This window comes from Grammomys surdaster, unplaced genomic scaffold (assembly GCF_004785775.1).
Source record: "Grammomys surdaster isolate TR1022 unplaced genomic scaffold, NIH_TR_1.0 237, whole genome shotgun sequence".
NCBI classification, from domain to species: Eukaryota; Metazoa; Chordata; class Mammalia; order Rodentia; family Muridae; genus Grammomys; species Grammomys surdaster.
In genome coordinates, this window is record NW_021604682.1 from 1,875,786 (window position 1) to 1,885,298 (window position 9,513).

The 9,513-nt window shown below is 47.7% G+C and overlaps 1 protein-coding gene across 1 annotated transcript in view; it reads right to left on the reverse strand.

Moving 5' to 3' along the window:
* Positions 1-539: 539 nt before the first annotated feature.
* Positions 540-9,513, reverse strand: part of LOC114626499 (sodium/glucose cotransporter 1-like) — a 35,030-nt gene continuing 26,056 nt past the window's right edge. The window contains exons 11-14 of the mRNA XM_028773898.1: positions 6,317-6,485; positions 4,174-4,389; positions 3,160-3,262; positions 540-1,033 (exon numbers count right to left, since the gene is read on the reverse strand). Of these exons, the coding sequence (XP_028629731.1) occupies positions 708-1,033; positions 3,160-3,262; positions 4,174-4,389; positions 6,317-6,485 (814 nt within the window). The 3' untranslated portion in view covers positions 540-707. The remainder of the gene's footprint in view (positions 1,034-3,159; positions 3,263-4,173; positions 4,390-6,316; positions 6,486-9,513) is intronic.

Below are 9,513 nucleotides of genomic sequence, written 5' to 3' on the forward strand. Positions count from 1 at the left end.
CCATAGAGACACAGCCCAGGAGTGCCTAGATATGTCGGCTAAAAAGAATCTCACCCATAAAGCCCCACTCTTGGTGTAAGAAACGGGATATGGCTAAGAGCTCGTAGGAAAGGAGTGGACCCTCCCTCTACCCTCTAGGGAATCAGAGCAACAGAAGCCAGTCGGTGGTAGGTGGTGTAAGAACCAACTCCTTTAGGGCACCCCTGACCAGTTGAAGTTTGCACCAAGGAGGGAGCTGTTGTTCCTGGTGGCCTGAGTGGTCATCGTCAGCGTTGATTCAACACACCTGTGGGCAAGAACCTGAAGCAAGAGTGGGGACTAGGCTTCTGCCACCGGCATCCTTCAGCTGGGCGGTGCCTCCCAGATGCATAGACAGCAAAGCGATATTGAGTGGGGACATTTTTAAAATATATCCCAAAATAACATAGATTTTTTTTGTAAAGCCAGCATTAAATTTAAAAAAGGAAGCCTGTATTGCCTAAGAAATCTAGAGACGAGGATTCACCTCTGAGAGGAACACGTGTCCTCACTGGCTTTGTCTCTAGTCCACACATGCGCGCCAGAAGTTAGTGCTTGCTGCAAACCCTGAGAGCCAGCGTTCATTGGTACGGTCTTGGGCCCCATATTGTTTTGGTCTCTATAAAGGAAACACTTCATCCCTCCATGATGAGGCAGGCAGTCTGGGAAAGGCAGCAAGTCCCGAGTCATCAGGCAAAATAGACATGAGCAGTAATGAGAAGCAGGAACAGAAAGATGGCGCTAGCCTGCATGAGTCTCTTCCAGAAGTGGCTCTCCAGTTCGTCGCTCCAGTCTTTCATCCTATCTGTGTGATCCTCACTCTTTCTGGCTGCCTTTCTCCTGGCCAGAATCTCTAAGGCCGTTGGCGTGTCCCTGGATACCATCTGCTTCCAGGTTTCCTCTAACACCTCTTTGGTGGTGTTCTCGGGGCCTGTCTTAGACTTGGGCTGTGAGTCGAGACCACAGAACAAGTCCCAGAACTTCCAGAGGCAGGTGTGGGCCTCCCCAAACATACCTGGAAGAGAGGGAATGAATGGTCAAGGATCAAGCGGGCTTGACTTCGAAAGGCAGGGAAGCCCAACTCAGCAGCACAAAGTTCCTCGGACTCCTTACATGAAAGCCCGTTGTCAGCCTGTGCAAGGAAAGTTCTCAGAGAAAACGACTAAGACACCGGGTGAGAAAGGGATTTGGGGAGTACTGGAGGTGCTGAAAGCTCAGCATCGTGCCCAGATCCTCTCGGTTAGGCAGCCCAAGTAAGTGTTATAGGAACCCACTGTGTTACAGCTCAATATGCCGTTACAATACCGTTCTCCATCCTTTTAAGTATAGGACAAGGCGGGGTGGCCTCTCTTCTTTCTACACCTGTTGTCTTAGTCAGGGTTTGTATTCCTGCACAAAACAACATGATAAAGGAGCAAGTTGGGGAGGAAAGGGTTTACTCAGCTTACCCTTCCACATGGCTGTTCATCACCAAAGGAAGTCAGGACTGGAACTCACACAGGGTAGGAACTTGGAGGCAGGAGCTGATGCAGAACCCATGGAGGGATGTTACTTACTGGCTTCCTTCCCCTGGATTGCTCAGCCTGCTTTCTTATAGGACCCAGGACTACCAGCCCAGGGATGGCACCACCCACAATGGGCCCTCCCACCCTTGATCACTAATTGAGAAAATGTCTTACAGCTGGATCTCATGGAGGCATTTCCTCAAGGGAGGCTCCTTTCTCTGTGATAACTCTAGCTTGTGTCAAGTTGACACACAAAACCAGCTGATATTCTTGCCCCTGAGGTCATTATGCTTTGGAGGACAGAGGGAACCCCCTAAGTCCTAGAGACATATTGTTCTCTTTAGTAACTTCGAGGCCGTGTCTTTTCCTGGGAGTTCTAGTCCTCTGTGTGGCCAGCAGGGACAACTGCAGACACCAGGGCTCCAGGGGACCATCCTATGGCTATCCAGTAGGGGAGCCCAGTAACTTCAGAAGGCTGCCATTCTTTTCTCTGGGACTCCTAACTGGAGCTGCACATCACTCCAGAGTCTGTCTGTGCTGATGGTGCTGGCTGGATCAGCACCTCTGCCTAAAATGTGACCTCTCCTAGCCACTCCTGGGAATAGGGCCCTGCTGGGTGACAAGACAACTCTGTTTCAATCAGAGCTGGTTGTGCTGTGACATCTGATGTCTCCTGAGCCCGTGTCTCCTGTCTCCTGTCCCTGCACCTGAGGCTGGAGAGGCCTTGGGGACAGTGGAACTATCAACCAGAGATAGAATGGCTTCCATTTCAAGGTGGAGGAGACCTGTAGCCTGGGAGGATCAGCCGGTGACCTAAGTTATCTCATTTTGTGGCTGAGAGTCCTGATCTCCCGTCATCCTGTGGTTTCTGCTCTTAAATACCCACGGCGTTACTCTATTGCACACAGGCTGCAGAGAGAAGCATTGGAGATATTTGGAAAAGTCATCCAGTGATTCAGCCAGAGCTCAAAGGCACCTAACAGGTAAGGTGATATGGTGAGCATCTGGCTGTTTCAGGGTCAGAGAGTGCACATTTTGAAGCTCCCGGGCTCGCTGACTGGTTACCTTACTGCTGAGCACCTCCTCTCCCCAGCTTGAAAGTGGGACTTATTTAAGTTTGCTACGATAGAATTCTGACCCAAAGAAACTTGAGGGAGGAAGTCCTCACCATTGCCCTTCCTTTAGACATACGAGTACTCCTCTCTCAGTGCCGCGCTTCCGGCATGCTCCATCAGAGGTACACTTCTGGTCAGAGGTACACCGTGTGTGCACTGTGTGTGCGTGGGGCTAAACCCAAAGGCCGGTTCTTGAGACTCGACCTTCACCCATCACCCAAACATTGCTGGGAAGTGTTTCTAGAGCACTAGGCTTTCCTGGATCCCTTCTCCCTTTCCGGTGCCCTCCCCTCGCCCCCCTTCCCGGCCTGGCTAGCCCATCCTTTGACCTCATAGACTCCATCCACATGTGTGAACAACCCTGGAAGCATTTTAGCAGGAAGAAAGCGATCGGTAGAAATCCTTCTGTCCAGACGTGTCTTGGGGGTTAGAAAGATAGGGTAGGAGGTGTTTGGGGCAGCTGCCCCAGCTTCGGGGTCCACCCAGGATGGTTTTCGGAGACTGTGGATGTTTATCGTTACCTGGCTGGGATGAGAAGCTGGGGAAGGTCTTCCACCTCATCTCTTTCTCTAAAGCCACTCTCCTCTGTCGGCTGTTCCGTAAACTCCAGCAGAGACCATGGAGCTGGGTGTGGAGAGAGCAGGGTAGGAGGGTGTCACCGTGGGACCTTGGCCTCCAGACATATATCCAAATTGGCTCGGCTTATTTTCTTTATGACAGGCTTTCCCTAAGTAACCTAGGCTGCCTTGAAATTTGCTACTTACCCAGCTGACCTAAACTTGTAATACCTCTGCCACTATCATCGCTAACTTAACTTTTGACAATGGAGTTCACCCTTTTGTCCAGACTGGGTAACGCTGCAAGCAAGGTACTTGGTCTTGCATCTCAGTACCCGTCTGTGTTGCTCCCTCTTGATTGACAGGTGGATGCCCGGAACCCTCACCCCTGCCAACACCAACTCCTTGTGCTGGAGTCTCAAACAGCTTAGGTTACGAAGTGGAGCCAGTTCAGGCTTCGGAGAGCGTGAGAGCACTTAATATGCTCATTACCTTGGACAACTGCTTTTTAACTTCTCTAAGTCCAAGCTTTCTAATAAACACGTAAAACAGATGACTGACACTTGCCTCCTGAGAGGAGTAGGAAAGAGCTTCTGAAGAGGAGGTTGAGAGGTATTTCTGGGACCTATAATCCTGTCCCGTGGCCCTTCTGCGTGGACTGTCCTGACGGCATTGGTCTATACTGAGATTAGTGAACTCAGTGCTTCAGGGATAGTAAGTCCTTTGTAAGTCTAACTCTCAAAATTAAATGAGTTTGTAGTTGGTGGATCATTGAATCATTTGTTGATTATTATTATTATTGTGATAGTGGTGGTAGGATTGTTGAGCCAACACTCAATTGCAACCAGGATCCTTTCTGGGGTCCTTCGCCCGTTGCTGACTGACTCTACCCATGGTCCTCCCATATCCAGGAGTCCAGCCACTCCTCCCCCATTCCTGATTACCCAGGACTCCTCCTCGAGCCTCGGTGTCACTTACATGGTCATCTGGAATCGGTTCCGTGGCTAAGGAGACGACCAGTATGATCAGAATGGTGACCAAGAAAAGGCAAAAGCCAAAATAGAGGTAATGGAGGCTGCAGATAAACATGGGACACTGGCGGTCTCCCCCGCAGGTCACCGGTCTATAGAAAAACTCGGCCAGTAGTCGGAAGACACCAATGGCGGTTCCCAGAATCAGCCCCCAGAAGGCACCCTGCCAAAGAAACCGGATGAGGGTTAGATGGGCAAGACAAAGTGGCTTCTTCCTCCCTTTGCTGGTGAGCTGGGTTCTAGAGTTAAGTGTGTTGTGATGGGGGCATCGATACCTTGCAGACGAGAGTCTCAGCAAGGGAGGAGATGCCAGCCTGTGCCGCTGTCCCTTACATCGAGCAGGGGACTTGGGAAGAGTTGGAGACGCTTTTAACTGGGGCATCTCAAACTGTGTCTGGAAAGAGCTTCACCTCCCCCTTTTCCCTAAGTGGGAGCCCAGCTCACGAGTGAGAGCTCATGCTCAAACCCAGGAGCCAGTTCCAGCTCATTCCTTTTCTATGCTCTTTCCCCATCATCCATCCCTCAGTGAATCATGTTGGCCCCTGCTTCCAAACTGTGCCCTGAGTCCCTTCCCGTGGCCCTCACCTCCTCCATCTTTTCTGATTCGGGGGTGGGGGGCACACCTTGTTCCTAACTGTCCCCTGGCTCTGCAGGAGCTTCTACTAGAGAATGCCAAGCCTCTCCCTGGGCCCTCAGGTGACTTCTCAGCACCTGTCGCCAGGATCAAGACTCACCCCTATAGTGTGCTCCATCCCTACGCCAGCATTCCCCACACCAGTCCCCTCTACCAAAAGGAGCAGAGTCACTGGCAGAGCAGGACTACTTGTGGTGCCTATCAGCACATCTAAGCTCATGGTGGCCTCTGGACTCCCTCCGTAGCACAAGTCCCTGTTACACACTTCAGAGTCCATGCTGGCATGCCCCTCCTCCTTACCCTAACCATCTGCTCTGTAAAGGTAAGGACTAGATAGTGGCTCAGGAGTCGAATCTAGAGACTGTTTTGGGCTGGGGTGGATGGAAGACAGGATCTTGAATGCAGGTGAATAGCAACACCGGGTATTTAAAGGGATGTGAGGCAGGGGTGGGGCCAGGCGGGGTGGGGTAGGGTAGGGTAGGAGAGAAAGCTTCACCTGTTAAGAGCATTTGCTGCTTTTGCGGAGGACCCAAATTCAGTTCCCAGCACCCATGTGAGATACCCAGTTTCGGGGTATCTCACATCCCACCTCCTCCTCCCTTACCCTAAACCCTCTCCAGCTCATGGACTTCCCTCCACAAAACAACTCATTCTCCTTCATAACCCTGTTACCCCTGCTGTGCCCCTCCCCCACTCTGTCCCTACCTCTCTCTATATATTTTCTCTATTCTCTCTCTCCCTCTCCGTCTCCCTTTCCCTCTCCCTCTCTCCCCTCTCAACACTGGCCATGTCCAGGCTTTTTCTCTCTGTTCTGGACTCTCCTTGATGCCTCTGGCTGTTCTCTCTCACATCTATAATAAAAAGCTTCCGTTCATCAACCGTACCATGGAGTGGTCATGTCATTAAGTTTATACACAGAGAATTGTTGATAAAATAAACCATCCATTGGGACCTTTTGGGTTGGGGGGGGTTCTTGGGGCATTGGGGGAGAAGTCTTTCTCTTTCTTTTTGGTCTGAAGCGTGACTGAGGAGACGGTTCAAATAATCATCTCAGCACAGAGAAAGCGAGGGAATCTACCGCTGTAATTCAATACAAAGTGTGGGCTCTCTTCACGGACAGAGGCCATGGAAGGGAGTTTCTTAGAGGCAACTACTCAGGAGAGGGGTTCACTGAGGATTTTATCACTTCCACAAGTTTAAGGGACACAGCTTTGTCTGGCATGGACAGAAGCGGGTTGTTTTACAAAGGGAAGAAAACAAAAGAGATACATTCCTTTCCCTCCATGCACAATGGTAAGTTTAGACCAACTCCGCTGGGAAAGTGGTCATCTCTCGGAAAGCAGATGATGCACTTGTGTGAACTCTTGATACCCAAGGAACCTCGCTAAGGTGGCTCTTGTAAAGATATCTGGGGTATGAAAGACGGCCCCTTGCACCATTCCACATGAACACCCACCTGCTCATTCACCCTCTTGCAGAACACGGCCAGCAGAAAGACGGCAGTCACGCTCGGGGTCAAGCAGCTCTTAAGGACCTGCATGTACTCAAACAGTGTCTCACTGGGTGCCATTTCTATAATGGGGATCCAGACAATGGTGACCGCCAGCAAGATTATAACAAAAAACCTGTGAATTAAACCAACACTCGGTGATTGATCTGAAGATTTTTCCTACTGCAGAGAAACCCTGCAAATCCTAACTAGTAGCTTTTCCTTATGGTTATTAGTATGACTACTATTGTGATTATGGGCTATTTTAGGAAAGTTTAGTTGCCTGCTCAGACTGTATATTCATCGGTGTTTGAAAGAAATGCACTACAGATGTCTACTAGAATTTATTGGATCTATGATACCATTTGAATCAGATGTTTCTCTGTTCGTTTTTTTGGTAGAATACGTTGGAGAGACTAAACTATTGACGTTGCCCGTGCTATTAAGTTGGGACTGATCTGTTTCTTTGTAGCTGGTGGTGTTTGTTTTATGAGGTTGAGCAGGCCAGGATTCTTCTCTTGATCTTTATGAAATGACTCTCTTCACCCTTTCAGATTAACTTTGAAGTCTGTTTTGTTCCAATAGTAATACATTATTTCCTAGTTTCAATTGCTTGGAATGCTTTTTTCCCATCCTTTTACTTAAGGTGGCATCCATTTTGGTGGTAAAATACATGTTTTGAGGCAATGGAGAGATGAGTCCCGTTAAGATTTTTCACCCCAATCTCTGAGGGCACAAGGTCTCCGTGCTCACGAATAAGCACTGGGAAACCAGGAATATGAAACACGCATCCTTGTCTCTTTAAAGGAGGTGGTATATACCTGTTTTCCACAAAGCTTGGAAAGGAAGTGGTTGATGGGCTGGCGATCTGTGCTATGTGTACAGCCTGGCCATACTTGTCTTTCCTAGACGCTTAACGTTTACTTCAGTCATTCTCCCTAAGAACCTTATCTTGAGCACTGTTTTTCAGTCAATAGAACCCACCTTTATGGGAGAAGACACATAGACTTTACAAAGAGCAGAAGTGGTTAATAGCTTGGTGACCTTTGTGCTGCCTGTATGACTAGCTTGGTGACCTTTGTGCTGCCTGTATGACTGAGACCACAACTGATCCTCTCCCAGACCCTTAAGATGTCACGTGTAGGCAATCCATAGAACCCATCTTTATGGAAGAGAGTGGAAATTTCTGGTTACGTCATGTGATGTGGACTCATGTGATGTTTTGCTGAAGCAAGACCAGCGAGAGGACATGTGATATCTGGAGAGAGTATAAATAGGACTTGACAGACAGTGATGGAGTGCTTGCATAGCTACGCATAGCTTGCTAGCTGGGCAATGCTTCAGTGGTCTTGATCTTCACTTGGTTGAGAGAGGCACGGCAGAGAACTACTCCTGGCATTCCCTCTGGTTCTGGTCTCCCTCACTGACTCCTGGTGATTTTCCAAAGGCCTGGCTGTTTTTGCTGGATCCTGCCACCAGTGCTGATCTGTGGTGACATTTTTGGACTGGATTGTTGGTATCCTCACAACAGAGGTTGGAATCACCACAAAGAACTACTTCTAAACAGGTCCACATCCCCTTATCCTATTTACCATCATTTCTCCCCTACCTTTGGACAGTGGGATAGAAGGGGGGTGTCAAAGCATTTGAGAACCCTATTAAAGTAGGTTTTGAAATATCTAAGCCTACAGAGACATGTACTTCACAACATGTTTCGACGTGGTCATGCCTTAAGCTTTATACTATGCACACAGAATTGAGATGTTACAGGAAGCTTTTTTCTTTTTTTCTAAAATTGTGTCGTACTTAAATATGCCTAAAATAAACTGTTCAGTGTCCGAGACTCAAGTTTAAGCTAAAACTGGCTACTGAGTTGTGTTGAAACAGACCTCCTTCTTGCCTCATGCGGACAAACACTCTGTTGGATGTGGTGTTTGCTGAGATACCACATGCACACACCAGTCTGCCAGTCTGTGTCTCTTTATTGCAGAATACTGAATATTGTTAGTATTCAGGATTCTTGAACTAAGCCCTAATTCCTGTCACTTTGCTGAGTCGGCTGTGTTGTATATTTTCTTATTTCTCATTTGCTTACCCGCTCTGCTGGTGTGCTTTACTCTTCCCTATAGCCTTGTGGATGTGTTTTTCTCTCTCTTCAGCCCAAAAGATCCCTTCAAATATAGTCTGTAGAGTTGACTTAGTAGTCACAAATTCCTGTAATCCATTTTTTATCATGGAGAGGTTTTTCTTCCTCCTTCGATTATAGAGGATAATTTTGCTGGGTATAGTAGTCTGGTTTGGTAGTTTTGTCTTTCAGAACTTGAAATATTTTATTCCAACCATCTCCTTGTTTTGAAAGTTTCTGCTGTTAATCTGATGGGTCTGCCTTTGTGTATTGACTTGGTGTTTCTGTCTTGCACCTTTGAATATACTTTCTTTGACCCCTATAAATACTAAATAGAATACTATATTTAGTATTTTAAGTATAATATAACATGTGGAGAACTGACTTCCTTATTTCATGCAGCCATTTGTGTTCTCCTGAAATTCACTCGAGAGTTTGTGTCTTCATTGGGTCTTTGAACACAGTTATAATCATTCATTCGGAGTCTTTGTTTGGAATTTCAGCTAATCCATGCTCATTAGAGGCTTAGTAATTTTTTTTGGTGGGGAGGGGGAGTCATAGCACCCTGCTTTTCATTTGTCTTACGTGGTAATCTTTGTGCATCTAGGGTTAAGCCACAAAGTTAAGCTACACTCATTCTTTTCATTACAGTGTTTTCAGTGTTTAAGAAGAACTAGGTTGGGGGGTTGGAGGGATGGCTCAGAGGCTAAGAGCACTGACTGCTCTTCCAGAGATTCTGAGTGCAATTCCCAGCAACCACATGGTGGCTCATAGTCATCTGTAATGGGATCCCATGCCCTCTTCTGATGTGTCTGAAGACAGTGACAGTGTACTTAAATACATTAAATAAATAAATAAATAAATAAATAAATAAATCTTGGCTGTTAATCTGTTTGTGGTGGGTTATGTTGAAGAAAAAGAAGGAGGAGGAGGAGGGGGAGGAGGAGGGAGTGGGAGGCTTGTGTGTGGGGACAGAGAAGAGAGACAGAGAGGTAGAGCTGTAGAGAGATAACAAGTCCAAGACAAAAACAGGATTTGG